Below are 24,406 nucleotides of genomic sequence, written 5' to 3' on the forward strand. Positions count from 1 at the left end.
TCTACCTGCTAACCAAAAGGCCGGTGGTTCAAACTCACCAGCAACTCTACAGAAGAAAAGTCCTGTTTATACACTCCTGTAAAGCTTACAGCCAAGAAAATACTGCGGGGAAGTTCTATTCCGCCCCATCCAGTCATCCTGACTCGATGGCGCCGGGTGCCATTAGCCATATGGGTTGTGCAATTTATTCATCACCATGGAAACATTGTACAACAAGGAAACAAGAAAACATATAACTAAGGGATTGCCGCTGCTCCGGACACACTGACACCCCAGCTGCGGGGTTCCTCAGCACTTCTCACTTCAAACACATCGTTCTCCTTCGCTGGTTTTCACTGATCTCCTTCAAGATGCTCAAAGAACCAAAATGGAGACTCGGCATTGGGACTGTGTCCTTTCAGGCCAACCTGACCTCTTGTAGATTACACATTACAATGTTCACGTCACAGGCAGCTGGCCTTCAGGCAAAGTGTGAACAAGCTACTCAGCACGTTCTTTAGAACTCTGGTACACACACACACACACACACACACACACACACACACACGCACACAGAGACATTGGCTCTAGGACTTAGTGGCTTTTTTGATTTTCCGTTCTCTGACTGAGGTTTTCATTTCTGTTTTAGTAATTTTCATTTCTAAACATTCTACCCATTCTTTTTTTAAAAAAACATTTTATTAGGGGTTCATGCAACTCTTATCACAATCCATGCATATACATACATCAATTGTGTAAAGCACATCTGTACATTCTTTGCCCTCATCATTTTCAAAGCATTTGCTCTCCACTTAAGCCCTTTGCATCAGGTTCTCTTTTTTTTCCCCTCCCTCCCCACTCCCCTCCCTCATGTGCCCTTGATAATCCACAGATTGTTGTTTTGTCATATCTTGCCCTATCCGGAGTCTCCCTTCCCCCCCTTCTCTGCTGTCCCTCTCCCAGGGAGGAGGTCACATGTGGATCCTTGTAATCAGTTCCCCCTTTCCAACCCACTCACCCTCCACTCTCCCAGCCTCGCCCCTCACACCCCTGCATCCTACCCATTCTTTCTCTAGCCTGCTTGCTCACTTTCACTGTTGCTTGTCCGCTTCGGATCATCCTTTCTTGCCCCCACATGAATAGCAGCCTCGTCTGAAAGCCAGTAGCTGACCAAGAAGTAATATCTGTGCACATTGGGCTTTTGAGGGGGCCAGTTCTTATTCATGTCCTGCTTCCCTGTGTACCTGGTAATCTTTGATGGTCACAGCCTGAAACACTGGGCAAGACCCAAAGTGTCACGATGGATCCTTCGCCAGCAGCCAGCACAGGGACCTCTCTGTGTCTCACTCAATTCTGGGACCCCAGCACCCAGCAGACCCCGGCATATGCAGGTGCCATAAATATTTGTCACATGACAAAATAATAGAAGAGGTGGCACAACCAGCAAGTGAACCATCTTTCTGACCCCCCCCAAGCTTGAGCCCGTCTGTCTCCAGGGCAGCAAACCTGGGTTCACGGGAATGGCCCCAGTGGAGAGTCAGGATGTCTGGCTTGTGCAGCCGATTGTAGGGACGCTGCTTGGGCCAGCCCTCTCCTCTCCCCGGGCCCGATCTCCCCATCTGACTTGAGTCATGGGCGAAGTCCTGGTGGTGCTGGAGAAAGTTGAGACTCTGCCTCCCAAACTCTGCGGGGTCTCTGGCCATGAGTTTGGTTTCTGAGTCTGAGCCACAGTGAGAGGAACTGGAGGAGACACTTGGATGTCCAGCAGGTGGCGACTTTGGCTCTTCTCATTTTCTGTCTCCAAGTTGTACCAGAGCCCATGGCTCTGTGGTTCAGACGCATACACACTTTAGGATCTATCTTTACGGGATCAACTTGAAGGGTAAGCTTAGAAATCGCAGCGGCTCTGAGTAAATATTGTGAGGGAGGGACTACTCTGAGGATGATCAAAGGCACTTACTGTACACATGGGAACTTGGTGTGTCTTTGGCATGCATATTCTCAACAGCAATAAACAATAGCATACATTCCTGAAACACACACACAGCACTCACAACTGCCACCCCCCAATACCCAGGAAGTGTTTTGTTTCTTCGATTACATACTTAAACATTTAGAATGTGTATGTTTTTTATGTAGACTGCGTTTGGACTTCGGAACAGTTGTGAAGATGACGTGGGGTTCCATATATCCCACTTCTAGCTTATCTTCCGGGTCACTATGAGCTGATCACTCGGCGCACCTCACAGCAGTTTTCCCTGTTATTACGTTTTACAAGAGCATGGCACCTGTGTCGAAATTAAAATAAGTCAAGATGGCGAAATCATCGAGCCCTGGCGGTGCAGCAGATTAAGACCTGGGCAGCTAATGGGGAGGGAGGTGCTTCCAAGCCCAGAGAGAACAATGAGGCCGCTTGCCTCAGAAACTCGCAGGGGCAGTTCTACCCTGTCCTATCGCGTTGCTATGAGTTAGCATCCACCTGACGGCAGTTCAACGGGGGAGTTTTGGGGTTATGTGTTGGGCTATGTGGGAGTTACATCATCTCATGTCAACATGAAGGTATTAAGTAGGGGTAAAGGGGCGGAGTCCAGCATGTCCATCAGGTTACAGCCTGATGATGCCTCCTGGTGGGCATAGCCTTCCCATGAGGAGTCTGGGAACTTCCTCTCTTCTCCCTGGAGGTGGGACACACTCCCTCTCTGCTTCACCTTCCTGTTGAGTAGTCACACTCAGGCCACTGGAGGAAGCACGTGGAGACCCAAGCCCGTACTGAGATGCTTCCACCGACATCGGATCCACAAGACTTTTCACCCACCGGCCTGTGATCTTTCTGCATTCTGCATCACTGCATGTGCTGTGTGAGTCTCAAGAAGAATTTATGAACTAGAATCAGACATATGGGTTAATATCGGACTTATGAACTTGATTCGGACTTGACTGGAATGTTTTCTCAATATGCAATTGCTCTTTGATGTAGATCTCTGTCTCATACACATATGAATGCCTCTGAATTTGTGTCCCTGGTCAACCCAGCCTAACAGGCTGTTAGCTTCAAGGTCAGCAGTGGAACTGCACCCGCTGCTCTTCCGGAGAAAGAGGAGACAGTCCCCCCACCCCTTAATGATTGACAGCTGCGGAAATCCCAGAGAGTATTTCTACTCTGTCCCATGGGGTTGCTATGAGTCAGAATTCACACGCTGGGAGCTGACTTGGTTTGTGCAGAAGGCTGAAGCTTTCTACCTCCGTAAAGATTTACGGTCTCGGAGACCCACAAGGGCAGTTCCACTCTGTCCTACAGGGGTGCCTTGAGTCGGGGTCAGTAAGTTTGACTTTTCCTGGTTTGCAGCTCGTACTTCATTTATTCAAGGAGCTGGATTAAACCACGTTTAAGTACTCAGCTATGACTGAAAGGTTGGTGGCTTGAAGCCACCCAGAGACTCTGGAGAAAGGCCTGTAAACTGCTCCCCTGAACACGACAATGTGCGAAACTATGGAGCAGCTGGACTGCGTCCCATGGATCCCTCTGATGCAGGATGGGAGGCTCAACAACAACAAGGGACAACATCCTTCTGATTTTCTTAGAATTTTGTTTTGTTTTGAACTAATGTCTTTTTTCTGTTCCAAGAGGTCATCCAGGACACCATATTATCTTTTGTCTCATGTCCCCTTCAGCTCCCGTTGACTGTGACAGTTAATTGAACCCTTCTTCTTTCTGATGCCCCAAGCTGTGGTGAGCCCCCAGTCATTGAAGTTTCTAAACTGAATGTGACAATCCTCTGCTCTGGGGAACCCTGGGAGAAATGTTTGCAGTGGCTGCCGATGATTTCCTACTTAGATCTTTAGCTGGTCCCCATCCTTTCATATTTCCAGAGTGTCTGCTATGTGCCTGGCCAGGGGCCCACTGCCAGGCTGCTGCCCAGTGAACCCAGACGAAGGCTCTCTGAGGAGCTCTGGTGGTGCTGTGGTCATGTGTTGGACAGTGATCTGCATGGTTGGCCATTTGAAACTACCAGTAGCTTGGCGGGACAAGGACTGGGCTTTCTACTTCTGTCAGCAGCTACAGTCTCGGAGACCCACAGGGGTCGCTATGAGTCTGCATTGAGTGGATACCAATGAGTTTTGGGTTCAAGGGCCCTTTGGGGCCTTCCACTCCAGATCTTGGGTCCAGGTTGGAAAGCAGAGGGCAAGCCTTCACCATCCTGACCCAGCCAAGCTGGACAAAGGCAACAGGTCCTAGGAACATGCTCCTCCTTCCTGGGACCTCTGAGGGGCGTGGCCAGGAGCTAGGGGATTTGGCATGAGAGGAGGTTTAAGAAACATCCAAGTCCTGGCCACAGAGCCTGGAATCCAGCCCCTGGGTTTCCCTGGGGAAGACTTGGGATGTGAAGAAGGGGCAACTTCCTCCCACCCTTCGTGGGTATAACTGCCTTCAAATTAAAGTGAGGAACCATGCCTATCCGGTGCTTCTCAACTTCAGGGACCCATCCAATCCTCACAGGATCAGTGGGAGCTTAATGCCATTACTGCCTGTCCTGGATGGCTTGGCCACGCTTCGCAAATAACTGGTAAGAGACAACCTTTGACTCTAAGCCCTTCTGTCACCTCATTTTTATTTTTTCCCCTCTCGACCATATCCTGGTCATACTTATTGGGTCCTGAAGCATGGAGGAAAGCAGTGTTTGGGGACTGTTTCCCTCTAGTCCCACTAAGCTTTCTTCTGCACAGAAGTTTGGCATCTGTTCTAGTTTGCAGACCTAGGAGGGTTTAAAGGAGGATGCCCCATACCCCACACTTGGAAGCAAAAGGCTCCTGCCCCAACCCCCACCAGCCTGGTCCTCTTGGGCACCTTAGTGATATGGTCTAGATGCCAGGTTCATGGACATCTGTGGTGCAAGAGACAGTTGAGGGCTTGGACATATAGGAGGCAGATGTGCTGCCCACTGTGGGGGTAAGTCGCCTTTCCCACCGTCCTCAGTGAAACGGGCTGAGCCACCTGCCCCGAGGATGCACCACAGTGATTGAGACAAATGAGCGAGGGGGTAAGCTGACAAGCTCCCTGCAGGGATATTGGAAGGGTATTGACTTAATTTCCAGGGAAGACGCTCCGGGTCCCTGGAGGGAGGATCCTTCCTTCTGTGCGGAAACAGGCTGAAGAAACCCACCTTACAGTACTCCATCCCTCAAACCCATCTCCGGAACCAACGCCAAGAAGCCCCTGATCCCTCTCTCTCTGAGCTCTGCACCCCTGGGGCAGGGCGGGACTGCTCCCGTCAGACAGCCCTCCTACTGGATGCTGAGAGGCCCCGGAAGATACAACGACGTGGCGCCTGTTTCCCTCCAAACACCCGGACATCTAGCAGAGGGGAGCCTGCAGCACCTGCTCAGAGGTGGGCTGAGTCAATGGATGAAGACGCCGCTCCCACCCTCCCCTGACGGCGGCCTGTAGGCAGCTCCAGCCCCGGGTCCACCCTGCCCTGCTCCCCACAGCATGAGACACCAGGGGTACCCAAAAGGCAAACTGGACTTTATTATAAAGTTGGTTACAAAGTCACCGCAGCACCTCGAGGTGGCCGCCTGGGCTGCCGGGTGAGTCCCGCACCAGGTACACGCACTCGCGCAAGCACACGTGCGTGCGTGGGCAGGTCTGCCTTCCTCCGTCGGAAAGGAACGTAACATAGTAGTGTCTCTTCGCCCCCCCCACCCGAGGCGCGGGGCGCAAGAGTCACTGGAAGGGGCCGCCAGGGCGGCGGAGTCCATCGGAATTGAAATCCCGTTACTGGTGTGTAGAGAATTCTACGTGGGTGTCGAGAGCCCCTTGGGGCACAGGCTGGCCTGGTGGCCCTGCCTTTCCCCCACCGAGGCCCAGGGGTGGCCCCAGGAGTGGAGAACTGGCCCAGACCCATGGGGCAGCGTGGGGCGGAGGGAAGTGACACTCCCCATTCTCCGCTTGAAATCCCATTCAAGGAAACTCACTACGAGTGAATACGGATTGAAATGGAAGCTGGGATCGCTCAAGTCTCTGGATTTTAAAAAGAAGCTCCCCTCCCATGCCCTCCCCCCTCCCCCCCACGCCAGATCCTGTGGGGCCTGGGGAATCAGATACATCCCCCTCTGGCCCCCAGAGTCCCCCCAACAGTCCCGGGGGGGTGGAGAGCGGCTCCACGTCTTGATGACAATATGCCATACTTGACGACTTTAAGTCACAGACTTATTCAAAACGTTGGTTCCCCTCCACTTCCATCTGCAGAGAGAAAGAGAGGGGGGGGGGCGACGGTCAGGGAGTCCTGATGGGACAGAAGGCCCGAGGCCCAGCACGTGGTGCAATGCTGGCTCAAGCTGAATGCTCACGGGTAGGGGGACAATTTAGACAGATGGAGTGACACTATGCTGTACTTCTGGAAGAGTCGGGGCCATAATCAGGGAATCCATGATGGGATAAATCCCACCTTCTTTCTCCACCCCACCCCCTAATCCTTATAACCTTGTGCTCTGGGTCCCCTTTAAGGGGCAAGAAGAGTGACCAGAGCTCCAGCTCTCTCCCATCAGTGTAGTGGGTGACCTTAGGTAAGTTTCTTTAACTCTGGGACTTCGGGTGTTCTGGTCTACAAAGTAGGGATACACTCACAGGGTTAAGAAGCACTCACTGTTGCCGGCCCTCCATCCCACCTTCCAAAACCCTGCCCCCTCCCTGGGCCAACTTGTCCAGAACATTCATCTTAAGATTTTCGTTTGTTCTTCTCTTCCCGGGGCAGTGGGTAGGATCATCATCCCGTTTGTTAATAAACTTGAGGCACAGAGAAGGGAGCTGACCAGACCACTGAATGAGGGCATCTAGCATCTTATGGGTAGGGACTTGGGTGGGTATTTGGGCCACACTCACCTTCATGGAAGCTGTCTTGAACTTGGCTCTGGAGTTGATGCAACTCATCGGTAAACCCATCGTAGGGGAATGCTGAGACACCTGTCTCAAAGGCGGTTTCGTAGGTGGCCAGGTCCTCCAGGAAGCTGTGGTCTTCTGGGGACAGGTGGTTGCAAGGTGACAGGGCCCCTCCTGGGCCCGCTGCCTCAGGACTCTCCGAACCCCACTCCCCATTGGGGGCTGAGGTGGAGAGATCCATGAAGATGTCTTCCACGGGTGTCTCTTCTAGGAATAGGTTATCAGGGGCCGCCAGAAAGTCCAGCTCCTGGCATTTCCAAGGTTTCAGGTCCAGGCTGAGGAAAGGGGGGCCAGCCCCTGGCAGGGACAGGTTGGAGTCCAGGGGCTCCAGCCCGCCAAGTGGCTCCAGCCCGCCGGTGTTGGCTTCAGCTGAGAAGGGCCTGTCCATGCCCTGAGCCAACTGGCTGATCTGGTGGATGAGACGGTCGATTTCACCCTGCTCCTTCTCGGAATAGTGGAAGAAACTCTGCTTGACGGGAGAGGCCTCTGGTGTGAGGAGGCCGTCAGGTACCAGGGGGACATCCACAGAGAGGGGGCCCCGGAGCTGAGCCAGGGCCAGGAGCGTGCAGTCCCCATTACCAGGACTGCTAGGACTGGGGGGCAACTTCTCATAGAGAAAACTGCATCCCTCCTGGGCGAAGTAAGTCTTGGTGGGGTTGGGGCTCAGCTGCTCCTGGAATGTTTGGCTGGGGCTGCCCAGGTGGGCTGGGAAGGCTGTGGTGGGAGGAGTCAGATGCTCCTGGTCAGGACCACCCTGGGGCTCTGGGAACGTGGCAATGCCGGGCAGCAGCTGCTCGGGAAAGGTGGAGGTGCAAGGAGTCAATTGGTCTTCATAGCTTCTGGCCGAGGCTTCCGTGAACTGGCCCTGGAGCGGGCTGCTGAGTGGATCTGGGAAGGTGGCACTGCTGGGTGTCAGCTGCTCTGAGAGACCGGCTGTGCTGGGTGTCAGCTGTTCTTGGAGAGAGCTGGATGGAGTGGGCAGATGTGTCTGGAAGGGTTCATGGAGGCTGAAGAGGAAGGCGCAGCCTCCCGGCTGACGGGGCGTGTAAGGCGGGGTGCACACGAGGTCCTTGCTCAGCTCAGCTTGGAGAGAAGCCTCAGGCCCAGCAGGGAATGTCAGGTAACTGAAGTCCAGTTCTTTGGGGGGCCTCGGAAGCTCTTCAGATGCTGAGACAACACCCAGTTCAGGAGCACCAGGGAAGGTGGCTCTCCTGGGAGTCCCCAGGGGTGGCGTGAAGAGTGGATTAGGACTGGAGCACTGCCCCTGAGAGTGGATGCCCGCAGGGAATGAGGGCAGAATGGTGGGGGTGCCCAGGATGTAGGGGATCGGGGTGTTTTCAGAGTTCAGCTGCTGGCGGAGGCTCCAGGCTTCTGAGTCACTAGAGGGGAGAGAAGGGGCAGGTGGTGAGGGTTTGCTGTCAGCTCCTGGGACAGCCCCTGCTTTGCGTCTCCTTCAAACTGCCTGCCTACCTCCAGGCCCCTGCTTTTCAGCTTACCTGATTGGGTAGTTGTTGGCAGTAATGGGACCCTCCGGACTGTCTAAGTACAACAGGCAGTAAATCCAGACCCAGCCTCCAGATTTGGCCTGCAGTCTCACCACCATTTCTGCCTGGATATCTCCACTCTCAGCCACTGGGGAGGAAGAAGAGATTCAGGGTTAGGACGCCCATTGGGAAACATCACCTGACCCCCTCCCCCTCTTGGTTCACCTCTCCGCTGAACCGAGGTAGCTATGACACCCTCTGCTCTGACTACCTTGCCCTGCCTACAACACTCCACTCCCCACCTTGACCTCACCGTTCCGGAGCCCCCAGTTCCAGCTCTTGTTTTATTCTTGTACTCACCCTATAGCACCCCAAACTGCTGACCTCTCCCCAACATGAGTCTTGACTCTGGCTCATCCCTGATCTTCTCTTTCACGCATGTCCCAGGTCCCTGACTCCCCGCCCCACCGGGCTGTCTGGACACTCACACAGTCGGTAGTGTTGAGCAGAAGCATGGGCCAGGTCCTCGGGATGCAGCAGTCCATACCATGATTTACAGAGCAGTTCACTGCGCTCAAAGCCCAGGTAGATTAGGACACTGGGAAGGTGGAAAGGGTGAGGTCAGCTTACTGTTTCACCTGATGGATACCCAGGCATCTCAGTCCCTCCCAGGTTATCTGCCCCCTCTAGACACCATCCTCCCTGCCCCTGACTCTCCAGAATCTAGGGATCCCCTCCTGTCTGGCCTGCCTTTCCGCCATTCTCCGCCCCCCCGCCCTGGGGTCAGAAGTCTCTGGGCTTACCTCTCAGAGATGTCCAGCAGAGCCAGGTCCTTGGAATGGTGACTTTGGAACATGGCCAAGAAGAGTGAGGCAGGGCCAAGGCCAGGGCGGGGCCTTGGTTCCAGTGGGGCACAGAAAGCTGTGAACACGGGGTTTCCTGCCCAGTAGGCCCCAGGAGGGTGAGCATGGAATCGGCCTCGAATAAGCACCAGCTTGTTGCCTGCACTCTGGCGCCTGAGGGACTTGGAGGTGTGGAAGCGACAGCGGAAGAGGCGATCTAGGGAGATGAAGAGACACACTGTTGAGAGGGTGGGCGGGGAGGAGCTGGGCAGCAGGATGGAGATCAGACTGAAGAAGGGAGTCCTCACCAGTGTCCAGGGCAGAAGGCAGGGTGAGTTGCTGGCGCACAGTGAGGTGGTCAGCTGGGTCAATGATGTCGTAGATACTGTCGCCCTGGGCAACCAAGTCCACCTGGAGAGAGAAAAGCAGGAGACGAGACTTAGCCCCCAGCCTCTTGTAGAGGTAATGCCCCTGTCCCTTGCTCCTTGGTAATTCCCAGACCCAACGCCGTGGAAACCTCGCTTTCCCTCCTCCCCCACCTCCACCATCCCAGCCTGATTGGAGGACTCTCAGCACTTACCATGGAGTGGCCCAGGTGCTCGCTCACACTCTCAGACAGGTACAGCAGCTTCCCCTCTGCCGTGAACACAAGCAGGAAGCCAGGCAGTGCAGCCACGATGTCTTCAAGCTCCTGAGCTGAGAGAAGCCCTGTGGGGCCTGCCAAAGGAGTGCCTGCCGGGCAAGAAAGACAGGTGGGTCAGGAATGAAGACTGGGAGGCAGAGCAGAGGTGAAGAAAGCATCGGTTGAGATTCGCAGGGGAATGGATCATAAACCTGTCCCCACCCCCACCCCCTGCACACACCTGTTGACCCACTGCCCTCAGCTCTTGGCCCGGGAACCTGTTGCTGGATCGCCCCAGCCAGTGAACCCATCCACTTCCAATCGGCAACCAGTCCCAACCGCCAGCACCGCGGACAGCGCCCGAGACAGCACGGCCGCTCAGCACCGCGGACAGTTCCACGGGGGTACGCGGGCATTCAGCACCGCGGACAGCTTTTAGGAGCCGGCGGGAACCCCTCTTTCTAGCCTAGCGAGTAGCTCCCTCTCTTGTTTCCCTCGCTTGCTTCCTGGGACTTGGCGGCTCCGTCCCTGCAACTTCCCCGGGCTTGCCACCCGGGCTCCCGGAGCGCCTCCGCGCTCCCGAGTACCGGGGCCATTCAGTGCTGGCTCCTGAGCTCCCAGAAGTCTGTTACCAGGGTTCCCGACTCTCCGGCCTCATCTAGGACTAAGATGAGCGCTACGGAGCACAGGGGCTGGGGGGTGGGGGCAGGTCTACTCGGGAGTCGAAAGTCCCGAGCCCTCCGGTGCTTCTCTCCCCAGCTCGCCAACACGCTGCCCTAGACCTGCAGCAGCGTTCCTGGGCTCCCTCAGCCCCGCCGTCCCCAGCACCCTCCAGCCCGGCTCTTTGGCAGCCCCAGAGGCTCACCTCCGGCGAAGAAGACGCCTTTGCGAGTGTAGATGCAGGCGAGACTCATGATGTGCAGGTAGGAAAGCCGGACCTTGTCCGCCTCGGCCAGCGGCAGCAGCTCCTTCAGGTTCCGGATCTCCGCGTTGATCTGGTCTCGGCGCGCCTTGGAAGCGCCCTTGGTGGAGCGGTACATGGCTGCCGGCTGCAGGGCTCCAGCTCGGGCGCCCGAGCACCTGCGTTCCCGTCCCGACGCGCCGGTGGCTTCCTCCTCTCTTTCCCGGTCTCTCGCTCGGGCTAGCTCGCGCTCCGCTCCGCTCCTCTCCTCTCCTGGGCTCCGCTCGGCTGCGCTGCCCCCCTCGCCTGCCTGGTTCCGCCTTATATAGCTCCTGCCGCGCGTGGGGGGCTCGCTGTAGAGATGGAGGGGGCGGGAAAGCGGGAGGCTGGGCTAAGCAAGCTGCAGCGGGAGCCACTTGCTGGGGAAAGGGGGGACGCTCCTCCTCCCTCCCAGGCTTCCGACGTCATCCTGTGACGTGGAACGGGAACGGGAGGGGAACCAGGAGCGGGAGGGGGACGGATGGGGGGAGAGAAAGGAGGCTGCGGAGGGGGGCACCGCGGGCAGGAGCTGAGCAGAACAGGCGCTGCATTTGGGGAGTCCTGAAAAGGAATGGGGGTCTCAGGTGTCTGAATGAAGTCTCTGGCCAAGGAATGTCTTGGGACAGAAGCAGGGAGCGCTGGTTCTGACGTGGGTTTTTCTGGGGAGATGCTGGTCCATTAGCTCCCACCCCTCCATGTATATACACACAAAACAAAAGTCATATGGGCATGGGGGTCCTCTTCCTTAGGGTCTCTGCGATTGGCCACAAGTAGCGTTTGTCTCTGGGGCAGCGTGGGGGGTTGGGGGGTGTTACTCCGTCAGGGATTCCCCAGGCTACTTTTCAAAGATCAAAGGCCCTTTTGCCCTTCTCAGAGGGTTGTGGGTTACAGGGAGGCCTGCGTCCTAGGAGGGGGTGGCCAACGGTCCTGGGTGAGAGAGACTAGCTTAAGTTGGCCTTGGTACCATTTCCCCACCGCCCGGCCCAGTAGCACCACCTGCAGTGAACCTTCGTGTCCCTGTCACTTACTGGACCTCTGCCACTGACCGGGGAAACTGAGGCAGGGAGGGAGGAGGGCCCAGAGGGAATCTGGGTCTGCACCTGAGCATCCCTTCCCCCCAGTTGTCAGCTCCCGGGCGAGCGGTTCCCCCCTCCCCAGCAGCACCTCCCGCTCGCCAGCCTCCGTCTCCAGGCGGGCTGGGGGCGGGGGCGGGGCCGGGGGAATCCCAGCTCCATATTAGGGCAGGAATCCTCGGCGGCGGCGTCGGCAGTGGCGGCGGCGGCGGCGGGCGGGGCCTGCTGCCTGCGCACCGCTCTGGAGGACTCCCCCCTCCCCACTGCCTCCTGCGGGAGGATGGGGACGCAGCCGGGAAGATAGGAGGCCATGCTGGGTCTTCAGCGACCCCTGCACCTGCCAAAGACCCCTTAACTCCGCCAGGCTGTACTCCACGTCCTCCTCCCCCCTTGGTATCCACAGAGCTGCAATTCCTCCCTGGTCTCTCGGCTTTCAGCTCTTCATCTTGCCACCCCCCCCCAGTTCCTTTATTTTCTTGCCTGCTTGGTGGTCTTAACTCGGCACGCCCCCTCCCCGCAATTTTGCTGTACCGCATCTCCATTCCTCTCTTTGCCAGTTTCTCTCTCTCTCTCTCTCTCTCTCTCTCTCTCTCTCTCTCTCTCTCTCTCTCTCTCTCTCTCTCTCTCTCTCTCTCTCTCTCTCTCTCTCTCTCTCTCTCTCTGCAGAAACCTGGGATCCAACCAGGGACATTGCCAGGTTTGACTACGCATCTCTGCCTTTACCTGTCTCCACCTGTCTTCTGACTTTCCTCAGGGCACACTTGCCTCCCTGCCTCCACCATGGGAAACACCTGTTCTTTCCCACCTAGGTACACCCTAGAGGGAGAAGGACCTGGGTTGGGGGGAAACTTTATCAGAAATATCATTTGATGGGTTGGGGCTAAGACCATTTAAAAAACGTGGGGCGGGGTATTGACTTTGAAAGTCATATCAGAGGGCAGAGGTGAACTTTGACATCAAGAAAAACATTGGGGTCAAGAAACTCCCAACGCCTCGTGGGAAAGGTGGCAGCGAGAGAGTGGGGTGGCGTGGGCAGGGCCATAAGGAGAAGGGGGTTTGAGCAGAGGGTGCCCTGCTCAAATCCAGCTGGCTGAAGTCGGATCACCCATTCCCACCATACTGTACTCCGGGGTACAACTGAGGTGGAGGGGAGGCAGGGGGGTGTGGACCACCAAGAGAAGTGCCCACCCAGTCCGGAAGTTCCCACTCACCCCCTCCTTCTGTTCAGGCTGCCCTTGGTCTTGGGACCCCCACCTGGTATGCAACTCCAGGGTAAGGGTCGTTTCCCCCCTTCACTCATCGCTATTTGTTAGGCCCAGGCTGGGGGGCGTGCCTGGGTGCCTCTCTCCATGCTAAGTGGAGTGTTGTCTGAGGGGCGGTTCCTTGAGCAGACCAGCAGGGAAAGACTGGGTCCCTGGCCTCTGTCCGTGGTGCTGAAAAGTTCACGGGGACGGGTGGCAGGGGGAGCTAGAATTGTCTTGGTCTGCCTTAGACTTCGCATCACAGGAGCCGCAGGGTGAGACCTTTTTGGGGCTCGTTCCCTGTCCTTGGACCCTAGCTATGAGGAGGGAGGGTCTGGCCGGAAGACCAGATTCCTGGGTTTAGGAGAAAGGTAAGCATGGGGAAGAAATTGGTTCAGGAGAACAGCCCTTGGATTTTTCCAGGAGAATGGCACTGGCAGGGAAGAAGGCTCGAGAAAGGGACGGGTGGGTGGGTAGAAAAGGGTTCATCCTAGTTTTGGCACTCTGATTCAAGTTGAGAATCTCTCTATGCCCCAAAGTCTCCTCTCTCCAGGCCAGCTCCCACCCTCCCTTGCCTCCCACCTCCATGAAGCTATTTTTAATTGCGCAGAACCAAAAATAGCTTGGCAGCAGCTTCAGGCTGTGGGAGAGGAGCTATTTATATCACCAGTGACGGTTCCGAAATAGCAAGCAGGAGGAGGGGGGCGGCTGGCACGCTAGAGAGCTCCTGGCCGCTGCTAAAAATACTGGCAGGATGAGTCATCGCAGCCTGGCTGAGTCACCCTGCTCACCCTCCCCGTGGCAGGCGCAGCAGCAGAACAGGCTAAAGAACTGGAAGCCTGAGGTGGGGGAGGCACCAGAGTCGGGTGCTGTGGGACAGTGGGCAGGGGGTGAATTGGGAGAGGGGCTTTGGGGTGAGTGTGCAGGTGGAATGGAGGGGGAGAGCAGGAAACACCCAGGCAAGCCCACTGGGTGATCTGGCAGCATTCCCAGCTTTGCAGCGTGGCTCAGGGATGCTTGGGCAACTGACGGGAGGGAAGGAGGTGTGTGTGTGTGTGTGTGTGTGTGTGTCCATTCGACTGTGTTTGTATGTTTCTGTGTGTCTCATCTGAAATGTGACCGTGTTTGTATGTCTGCATCCGTGTGTCTGCCTGCACGTGTCTTTGCAGCTGTGTCTCCATCCCTGTTAGGTGTTTGCCTATGGTTGCACTCATGTCTGTCTGTCTGTAATGCCTATGGCCGGTGCTCAGCAGAGCATGTAGTTCTGTCTCTGCCTGTAGGTGTTTAGATGAGGGGACGTCAAAACCTGAGTGGGAAAATTCCATCTCTCTTCATTCCATTTCCCTTGAACTTTTTGAAACTCCATGGTATGCATGCCTGCAACGTTCTGTGTGTGTGTGTGTGTGTTCATATTGGAGCCTAGCTCTATGGCTTTGCCTCTCAGTATCTGACTGTGTGTGTGTGTGGTTTTGCATGTGTCCCCAGCCTCAACACACTGTCTGCTGTCCTCTCTGATAGCGCTTTCTGAATTTTGCATTGTCCATGTTGACCTCTCTTCCCGGTCAGCATCTCCCCTCTTTTCCAGCCCTCGACCCACAAGCATTTGAGAAGGTCTCTTTTGTCCCATGCAATTTACTTACTGGGTCAAGGGATAGAGAATGGAAGTCCCATCTGACCTCTCCCCCACCCCCTTGAACCGTCCTGAATCTTCCCTGGTCTGCAGGAGCAGTGGTTTTGCATCACTCCATATTTGGGGAGCTGAGAGAAAAGGAGGGCCTTCTTTGGTTATACAAAAAAATTCTTGATGTGGGCATAGGCGTGTGCAAAGCACACACACACACAACTGAGAGAATGAGAGAAAGAGAAAAAAATATCAAGGTCCCTTTACGGAGAGAGCTCTTGCCTCTGTTGCCATGGCAACCCGCCCACTCCTTCCCTGAAAAATCACCAAGAAGAGATGATGGCATAGAAAAGGGATTGGCTGATTTCTTTCTTTATTATTTTTCCCAAAAAGGGCTTTTTATAGCAAGAACAAGCCATGATATCCCTTGCCCCTGTCTTGTATAGCTTTTATGGGGACTACAGGGACACCACTTCTCCACCTCGATCTGAGAAGAGGAGGTGGATCTTCTGCAGAGATTTTTGGGGAGGACACCCTCCTGGGAGAGCGTCTGGTTGTCAAGAATAACGTAGCTACTCCTGGAGATGTGGGGCAAAGATCTTTACAGGGGGCTGTCAGGATTTAGTCTCGCTCTGAATGAATGTGTCTGAGAAAGGGAGCGAGCAAAGGGAAGGGAAGGAGGGAAAGAAAGTGGGGAGAAGAGAGAGACCAGGAGAGAGACTTGATGGTCTTCGGAGAAGACAGCAAGGTGACAAAGAATCCAAGCAAGCTCTTGGGGTAGTCAGATCAGAGAGAGGGACGAGATGACTCAAGAAGGATTCACTGGTGCAGCTGTGGTGTCTTGGCCCGAGTCCCAAGGAAGCATGGGCCATCAGTGAACGTTCTAGGGGGAACCCCAAACTCACCTTTCTTAACTCTAATCCCAGTCTGAGTCTCAAAGGCCTCCTTCAAAGTCTGGCCACCTGCCACTGCGGCCACACCTCTTTCTCAAGAGAGCCCAGAGCCTCCTGCCAAATGGCTGGATGGAGGGAAGGCAGGAATTCCTCGATTCCAACTTTGCTTGGATTGCTCATGAAATGGGGTTACTTGGGCTGGAGGTTGTAAATCCAGAGCAAGAATCTCAGAGAGAGAGAAAGAGAGAGAGAGAGAGAGAGAGAGAGAGAGAGAGAGAGAGAGAGAGAGAGAGAGAGAGAGAGAGAGAGCTCATCCCCAGGAGGCTGCTACCTGCATCAGACTTCTTGAGCAAGGACTTGACCCAGCAGGGGAATGGGGTGAGGGTGGAGGTGATGCCACTTCACTGATGGGGCAGAGGGATGAAACGATGCCATATTAGCTCGGACCTATTAGACACATGCTTGTAACAAACCTGGTTGCTCCGTGGTGCCCATTTGATAGGTGGTGAAACTAAGGCTTGGGATGGCCACTGACCTTCTCAAAGTCACACACAGTAAGTCGGTGCCAGCTGACTCCGGTCTGCCAGCCCAGATCCATTCTCTTGCACCATGGAGGAGAGCAAACTACGATCTGTATGGCAAGTCCGCCCCGCCATCTGCTTTTATCAATCAAGTCTTCTTAGGACACAGACCCATCCTACATATTTATTCTCAGATCTGCCACGGACATGTTCGTGCTACCACGGCAGTGTTGAGTGGTTACCACAGTGAGGTGGCCTGCCAAACCCAACATTGTTTACCAAGTGACCTTTTGAAGAAGAAGTGTGCTGGCCTTTCCAGTGGACGATGAGTTCCCTTCTTTCTGTCTTGCCCAGAAGGCGCTCTGGGCCCGGGGATAGGTCAAGCGGTCAGTTCGTCTAAAATTCCACCGAGCAGTAACATCCCCACATGGAAAACCCAGTAATCCAGCCTACGTGCTAGCATTTAGCCCCTCTGTATCTCTAGACGTAGCCTCTCCACGCAGGAGTGATGCTTTGCATCTTATTCCCATGGCAACACGAGCACCAGGTACTTTATCCCACCCCATCCCTACCACACCCTACCCCCCAGGACTGCATTTCATGAAAGAGTGGTGTCCTGTGGTTGGTTATTAAGGTATAATGAGGAAGACAATCTCGGCAGATGGGAGGTAAGTGAGGGTATGAAAGGTGGACTCAGGACCCAGCTTTTCTGACATCGGCCTCTCTGATTTGGACTAGCTTGTTGTTGTGGATGGATGGTTTGGAACCACGGAGAGGTCTTCTAGCAGGTTCTCTCCTCCTCCCCGCGAGAGCTGGCTCGGCTGCGTCCTAGCAAGCTGTTTACTTCCTCACAAGGCCTTTTCATTATGCTGCCACACCCCCGATGCTCTCGCTCTCGGCGGCGGCAGCCAGAACATTTGATCTATTTATGGTTCGGAAATCAACAGACCTCGTGCGAAGAAGGTGAAAACCGGTACCCACGCGTCGAGAGGGTTCGAGGGGGGCCGGGTGGGCTGTGAGGAGAAGGTGAGGGGCAAGGACAGGAGGGGGTGAGTACAAGACCCAGGTGGGGTAGAGGCCCGGAGGGGGGGACCGAGAGAAGAGGCACGCGTCAGACCGGCCAGCACCCAAGAACCACTCCCATCAGGGCTGGTTCCAACTCAGAGCAACCTAGTAGCACAATGTGGACTACCCAGTCAGTTTCCACGGGGATAACGCTTTACTGGAGCAGACAGCCAAATCTTTCTTCCCCAGCGAACACAAGATCCAGGAAGTGGTATTAGAGTGGGTTTGAACTACCGGTCGTTAGGTTAGCAACAGAACTCTTAGCCCACGGCATTGTCAGAGCTTCTCCAGGAAAACCAACCATCCAACCAGAAGACCCAGTGGGGATGCAGTGGCGGGGAGGACCTGACACTCTCCAGAGTGCCCAGGGGCGGAAGGCAGCAGGGTGTGCCTGAGCCTTGCCCTCCCACGGCTGGGGTCGGACCCTCAGGACTGTTACTACTTCAGTCTAACTTCAAGGTCTCTTCCCCTGCTGCTAATGTCCTCCTGGCCCTGCTGGTCCCCAAATAGTCAAGCACCCCACCTCAGTGCACCCCACCCCTGCCCAGCCTCTGTGCTTCCCTCAGCAATGTCCCACTCCTCTCGCAGCTTGACCACATGTTGGTGTGTTTCCCATCAGCAGCTAAACCTCAGGGTAGCACTGTCTCGGGTCCCCAGGCCCCAGGGCAGCTCCTACATTGGCTGAGTTTGTGCCCAGCTGTGGTGAGCCCTGGTGGTGGCCAGTGACCTCAAGGAGGTCATCTGAGCTGGGGTGGGACTTCCATCAAGTCGCTTGGCGAATCGGGATGGCCTTGGGATGGGGGTGGGGGCATGCAGTCCATGTGCTCGGTTGCTAACCAAACAGTTGGAGGTTTGAATCCGCCTAACGCTGCCATGTAAGAAAGACCTGGCAACCCGCTGGTGGGAATTCAGGCATCGGAAACCCAGCAGTCAGTCCAAAGCAAGGAAAATGAAATCTCTACGGAGCACAGGGTTGCTGAGGGTCAGGATTGATGACAACACGTCTCCGTTTCATTGTTGTGCAGGAGGTGGGAGCGGGGGTTTGGGGGGGGGTGTGATCTAATTGGGAAGGGAGACTTGCTAGGCCATCAAGTGACTGGCTGGGTGGGCTGGGATGGGGGTGGGGCAGATGCAGAAAAGAGTATGGAATCATAAACAAGGTGCTACACAGAGACCTCCCCAAGGCCACCCAGGCCATTCAAATTCACGGAGACCCTACAGGATAGAGAAGAGCTGTCTCCTAGGGTTTTCCAGGCTGTGATTCTTAACTGAAGTCGAATGTCTTTCCCCCCAAAGGCGGCTGGTGGGTTTGAACCTCAGACCCTGCAGCCCAGCTGCTCACCTCCTAACCCGTTGTGCCACCAGGATCCTCCATCCAGAGACAGGGCACCACAGTGGAGTCCTGAAGGCACTTCTCAGCCAGGATGCTGGTCTTTGAGAAGCATTGGCCAGGAGCAGGAGGAGGTGGGGGGACAGGACGCACTGTAAGCACTAAGTCAGCTTCTTCCTGGCCACCTGGAAGGCCCGCCTGCCAGTCTCCTGCCACCTTACCAGCCCTGCTTCAGCCCCGCACCCTTGTGCTCGCTAGTCAGCTACCTGGTGGTAATGTGGTGATGTGTTGGGACTGCTAATCCCAAGGTCAGCGGTTTGAATGCACCAGCCACTCCTCAGGAGAAAGACGAGGCTTTCTAGTCCCTGAATGGATGACGAAATCCTCACAACAGACAAACAGGTGGCATCACGATACTTGGAGAAGAGGGCAAAGCGGTCAGGGGTTTGGTCTAGTTTGGAGCCATAATCAATGCTCAGGGAAGCAGCAGCCGCCAAGAGATGAAACGATGGGTTGTGTTAGGTCAACCTGCTGCACAGAACCTCTTCAGGGTGGTGAAGAGCAAGGATGTTACTTTGAGGACTAAGGTGCACCTGGCCCAGGCCATGGAATTCTCCATGGCCTCCTACGCATGTGAAAGTTGGACCCTGAATAAGGAAGACAGAAGAAGAAGAAGAAGAAGAAGAAGAAGAAGAAGAAGAAGAAGAAGGAGGAGGAGGAGGAGGAGGAGGAGGAGGAGGAGGAGGAGGAGGAGGAGGAGGAGGAGGAGGAGGAGGAGAAGGGATGCACTTGAATTGTGCTAGAGAAGACTACTGAAAGGCCAGGGATGGCTCAAAGGACAACCCCATCTGTCTTGGAAGAAGTAAGGCCAGAGTGCTCCATAGAGGCCAGGATGGCCAGACTTCATCTCACATACTTTGGACATGTTGTCAGGCGAGACCAGTCCCTGGAGACGGACATCGTGCTTGGTAAAGTGGAGGGGCAGCGAAGGAGAGGACGGCCCTCGAGGAGATGGACGGACACAGGGGCTGCAGCCACGGGCTCCAGCATGGACAATGGTGAGGGCGGTGCAGGGCCGGGCAGTGTTTCATTCTGTTGTGCGGGGAGGGTTGCTATGGGTCCGAACCGATTCGATGGCACCTAACTACAAAGATTGCGTCCCAGACACCCTCAGGGGCAGTTCTACCATGACCTCCATGAGTCAGCATGGTTTCGATGGGGTCAGCTTGGTTGGTTTCTTTTAGCCTTTCCCGGTCCTGCCCGTGCCCTCGGCCAGCCCAGGTCATGCCCTCAGTCTGGAGTTCAGTATCACCCCTCAGCCTGGAGTTCCAGCTCAGGGAGTTCTTGCTGAGGAGAATGAGGCCCGGCCATGGGCCTCAGGCTCCCCAGACCTTGCTAAGCACCTGCCACAGGGGCAATTTCTCACTTTACTGGGATGATTCCTTAAGGAGTGTCTCTCTGCTCCACGAGTCTGCAGCCCCTGTAGTGGGGACTGGCTGCTGTGCCCTGGGAGACCCTTCAGCGTGTGGTCAGGAACGTTGAAAAGGCGGGAGGACCGGAGATATTCTGTTTGAGAAAGAAAAGGCTTGAAGTGTGGCTGGGGGTCTTCAGGTGTTCAGAGGGACTTCTTGAGGAGGGGGTGTGGATGGGTCCTGTGAGGGAGGAGACTGAGGCTGAGACAGGCAGCAGAGAGGCAGGGGATGGGTTCTGGCTTGGGAGACAGCTGGCTTTGACACTGACCACCTCCTACACACACACACACACACACACACACACACACCGGGCCCCTGCTTCTACAGCTGTTGTGCCATCTGGGCAGGTCACAGCACCAACCCCAATGGGCTGATGGATGATTGAAATGGGCTAAGTCAAGTCCTTAAGGCATCTAGACCTCAGCTGCCAGCTACCAGGAGCACACTGGAGGCTGGACAGCTGAGCGCTCTCCCTTGCTGGCTTAACCTAATGGAAAACAAGACTTCCAGCAAAGCTGGGCAGAGGGGGAATGGACTGGGAGTTCAGAGGTAGTGAATGTCCTATCATTGGAGTGTGTAAGCAGAGGTTCTATGCCACTGGGCAGCCTTTCTGCACCTCAGACATGGGCTTGGTCTGAGTGAACCAGGTGGAGTGGCCAGGCTGGGGGCAGCCGTGGTTGCAAAGAGGTAGAGGTGATGCCTGGGTGTCTAGGGTGCAGGTGGAGGACAAATCAAGAGATGCAGAGTCCCCTGCCCTTCCACCTCTTCCCCCACATCATCTGCTCACCAAGCTCGGGCTCATCACATCCTTCAGCTCCCAGAGAATCTGGGTGGTCCCTTGCCATTTATTCCAGAAGCAATCCGGATCATGCCTTTGCCCTCCCTGGCCCCCATGGCCCCATTATCAAACACTGCTCCTGACCCTGGCCTCTTCTACCCTCCTACCACCTGGGCCTGAGCCCCCAGGTGCCAGCTCCAGAGTGTCCATGTCACCTGGACACTCCTTGTCAAGCAAGAATCCACAGGTGCAGACTTCACCTGCCCTGGATGGATCAACACTCATGAATCCCTCTCAGTAACCCTGTGATGTGTGGGACCCTGCTGTCCCCATGGCCTTGGGCCCAGCACACTGGGAATCTGCAGGGGTGGCCCATGGATGGAAACCCAGGAGAGACTGACGGGGTTAAGGGCAGGGATGACCAGGGCACACATTAGGTTCTAGACTGGGCCAGTGATGGGGTAGGCCCAGAAGCAGCCAATGAGACACATCCCGGCCCCAAGAAAAGAGAGGAGAACTTCTACCCCCGGGGTTTCTGGGACCTCGGGGAGTTAGTTGGCAAGAGTGGGGAGGGGACTGTAGAAAGGGAAGCTTCTGGAACTAGGAGGAGAGGAAGCTGGGGTGAGTTGGGGGCAGTAAGATACCAGGAGCCTTTAGGCCAAAGGGCCAGCAGACTACAAAGAAAGTGCCTAAGTCACCCAGCCCTATGGGCAGTCGCTAGAGTAAGGATTGAAGGTCCCAGGAGAGCAGGGGGTGCCAGGCTCGATGTCAGTGGGCTGTGTTGGTGTTGGACAAAAGGTCCCGGGCAGAAGGACCTGGACTCTGGCTCAACCACCACCAGCCGACTAAGGTTATTATGCAAGCCCTCCACCTCTGCAGACCTCAGTTTCCCTCATTGCAAAATAGCAAGAGCAGTGAGTCAGGGTCTCTTGGCCTTGAGGGGCCCTCATGTCTCAGGTGCTCTCAGCTGGCAGCTGCACCCCAAGGCTGGCTGGGGAGGAGTCCACACACCCAATGCTACAGGTTCACTGTGGTCCCTGGAGGCCTGACTAATGTGGACATGGGGGGTGGGTGGGCATGGGTGCTGACCTCTTGCCAGGAGCCTCTCTCACCATACAGGGAATCCAGTAGGCCGGGCACAGGCTGTGGCTGATAAGCTGCTTCTCCAGCATTGCTGGGTTTCAGGAAGAGCCTCCACATGCCCACAGATACCCGAAGGACCACTGCCCACCCCCAGGGCTGAAATGCTCTCAGACTTACCTTGGGTGCCTGAAGCCCAGCACAAACAGTGGCATGACTTCTCAGAGGTTGTCTCTGGGCTTTGGTGCAGAAAGAGGCCTGGGCCGGGAGGTAGCCGCTGGGTCCTGGTCTCAGCCACACACTGACTTGCTGTGTGGCCTCTCGTGGAAGGCTGCCTCACTTTCCCCTGCTGTGCTTTGAAGACGTGGTCCCGGCAGTGGATGCCCCCTGGAAAGGCCATTTATGGCTCGAGGGCTGACCGCTCTCCTCTGCTTGGCTAGCCTGTGTCCCCAAGTTCTGTTTGGGCTCTTGAGTCACCAACAATGGTCCAAAGTAGGGACCTCCTCACCGTGTCTGGAACCTACACAGCTCCCTGCACATGGTCAGGCAGGTCCGGAGCATTGGGTCCACAGGCTATGGGGGAACCCAGCCAGAGCTCAGCAGGCCACACCTCCATCCAGAACTAACTCTTGTTGGCAGTCTAGGAAAAGGTTGGTTCCAGAACATTCCAGAGAGCTGGTGGGCTGCTCAGGGTCAGGGATGGGGGAAACCTTTGATGGGAGCAGGTGTTTGTGGTCAGCAGTTTGGTGGGTGGGTGGGTGGTGCAGTCCTTGGGTCCAGCAGCCTGGCCAGAGTGCACCAGATCCACAAGCCCACTGGAGGCCGCGCATTTGAGGGCTGGAATCTGGTTATCCGCCCATCAGGTCAAGGAACACAGCCCCGCCCCGCCCCGGAAGTCCGCATCCCTGGACTCTGCTCAGCTCTTCAGGGATTCCCCAAGTGACACTGGTCAAGTCACTACTAGGCTTCCCTGCGCCTCAGCTTCCCTTTCGGTTTAATGATGGGGTGGGAGCCACTTGTGGGCCCTCCCCCCCCGAAAGTCTGGGAAGACAACCTGGCCCAGGCCGAGCCCACGGAGGGAAGAACGGGGCAGGAGGCTGGAGGGGGCGTGGGCCTCCGGAGACTGTGATGACCCCGCGAACAATGAGTCCTCACCTGGAGTTTCCCCTCCGTGGCCTGGCGCGGGAGGGTCCCAAACGCGCTCCTTCCAAGGCGCTTCTAGAAGAGGAAGCTTCTCCCCCGTTAAAGGAAGGGAAGACGGGGTCGAGGGGCAGGGCAGGGTCTCCTGGCTCCATTCTCCTCGCTGGAATTTCCTCCATAGGCCTGGAGGGGGCTATGGTGGTAGGGGGCATGTGGGCCGGGGGCTTCCCGGGCCCCAGCCCCTTTCGGGGCTCAAGGCTGGCGGCTGGGGGGCGGGGGCAGCTCCCGGGCTCTGGCGAAGCCGCCACTCCGCCGGTTGCCTTTAAAAGGCGCCAGCGCGGGAGCATCAGCAGACGGGCTGCGGCTCTCTTCCAAAATAGGCAAGAACTGGGGAGCCGCGGGAGACGAGCCGCAAGCAGCGCGGACGTCACCCGGGACCTCCCGCCCGCCCGCCTGCATCACATCGCCATGGCAACGGCGTGCTGAGGCCGCAGATGAATGAGCCACGGCGACGGGAGCGCGCGCGCGCGCAGAGGCTCGCGTCGGGGCTGCGTGCCGGCACAGGTCTTGCAATGCGGGTGCTTGGCGCCAGGAGACCTCATTCAAAACCCTGCAGGGCTCATCCATTCATCCCCAACCCCTTCCCTTGTGTCCCGGGCAACCGTGAGTTGTAGGTCCGGGACTTCTGATCCTTGGATCCAGGGCGCATCGGTTCCCAGGACACTCCCTAGTCCGCATCCGCATCTCCCGGCCAACCCAGCTCCCCGGAGTCTGCGGAAAACCAGGCAGGCTGTCGTGTATCGCCACCGCACGGCTGATGGAGACACTGCGACAACCGTGCTGTGTCCGGGCTTCTGCCGTCTATGTCGCCCTCTGCCGTTATCGCTTAGGAAAGTCAAAAGAGATCAAGAGTCCCCCAAATAGAATTCTGGTTAATAAGGACCTCATACTAGCACCCATGTTGTTGTTGTTGTTAGGTGCCATGGAGTCGGTTCCCACCCATAGCGACACTGTGCACAACAGAACCAAACACTGCCCGGTCCTGCGCCGTCCTCACAACTGACCCCATGCCTGCGCTCATTGCAGCCACTGTGTCCATCCATCTCCTTGAGGGCCTTCCCCCTTTTCACTGCCCCTCCACTTTGCCAATCACGTCCTTTCCAGGGACTGGTCTCTCCTAACAACAGGTCCAAAGTACGCGAGAGAAGAAGTCTCGCCATCCTGGCCGGCAAGGAGCGCTCTGGCCTTACTTCTTCCCAGAGAGACTGGCTTGTCCTGTTAGCAGTCCATGATAGTTTCAGTAGACTTCGCCAGCACCCCAGTTCAAACGCATTGGTTCTTCTGCGGTCTTCCTGGTTCAATGTCCAACTTTCACATGCAGGGGGGGC

General features: G+C 56.1%; 1 protein-coding gene and 1 long non-coding RNA gene across 3 annotated transcripts; both read right to left on the bottom strand.

Moving 5' to 3' along the window:
* Positions 1 to 6,084: 6,084 nt before the first annotated feature.
* Positions 6,085 to 12,259, bottom strand: NPAS4 (neuronal PAS domain protein 4). 2 transcript variants are annotated; one of them, XM_075545339.1, is made up of 8 exons: positions 10,730 to 12,259; positions 9,823 to 9,974; positions 9,551 to 9,653; positions 9,204 to 9,459; positions 8,889 to 8,998; positions 8,413 to 8,548; positions 6,860 to 8,295; positions 6,085 to 6,220 (listed from the first exon to the last, which is right to left on the bottom strand). In XM_075545339.1, exons 1-8 carry the CDS (start codon positions 10,902 to 10,904, stop codon positions 6,192 to 6,194), a joined length of 2,397 nt encoding a protein of 798 aa, XP_075401454.1. In that variant the 5' UTR covers positions 10,905 to 12,259; the 3' UTR covers positions 6,085 to 6,191. The 2 variants fall into 2 exon arrangements, with proteins under 2 accessions (XP_075401454.1, XP_075401455.1); XM_075545340.1 differs by lacking the exons at positions 8,889 to 8,998; positions 9,823 to 9,974; positions 10,730 to 12,259 and having other exon boundaries at positions 9,551 to 9,647.
* Positions 12,260 to 12,456: 197 nt separating this feature from the next.
* LOC142444442 (uncharacterized) lies at positions 12,457 to 23,379 on the bottom strand. Its single transcript, XR_012783914.1, has 3 exons — positions 23,034 to 23,379; positions 22,059 to 22,265; positions 12,457 to 20,114 (listed from the first exon to the last, which is right to left on the bottom strand). It is a non-coding gene; the product is annotated as an uncharacterized LOC142444442 (long non-coding RNA).
* Between the last annotated feature and the right edge of the window lie 1,027 nt (positions 23,380 to 24,406).

Source organism: Tenrec ecaudatus, chromosome 4, assembly GCF_050624435.1.
Source record: "Tenrec ecaudatus isolate mTenEca1 chromosome 4, mTenEca1.hap1, whole genome shotgun sequence".
In the NCBI taxonomy this organism is placed as follows: domain Eukaryota; kingdom Metazoa; phylum Chordata; class Mammalia; order Afrosoricida; family Tenrecidae; genus Tenrec; species Tenrec ecaudatus.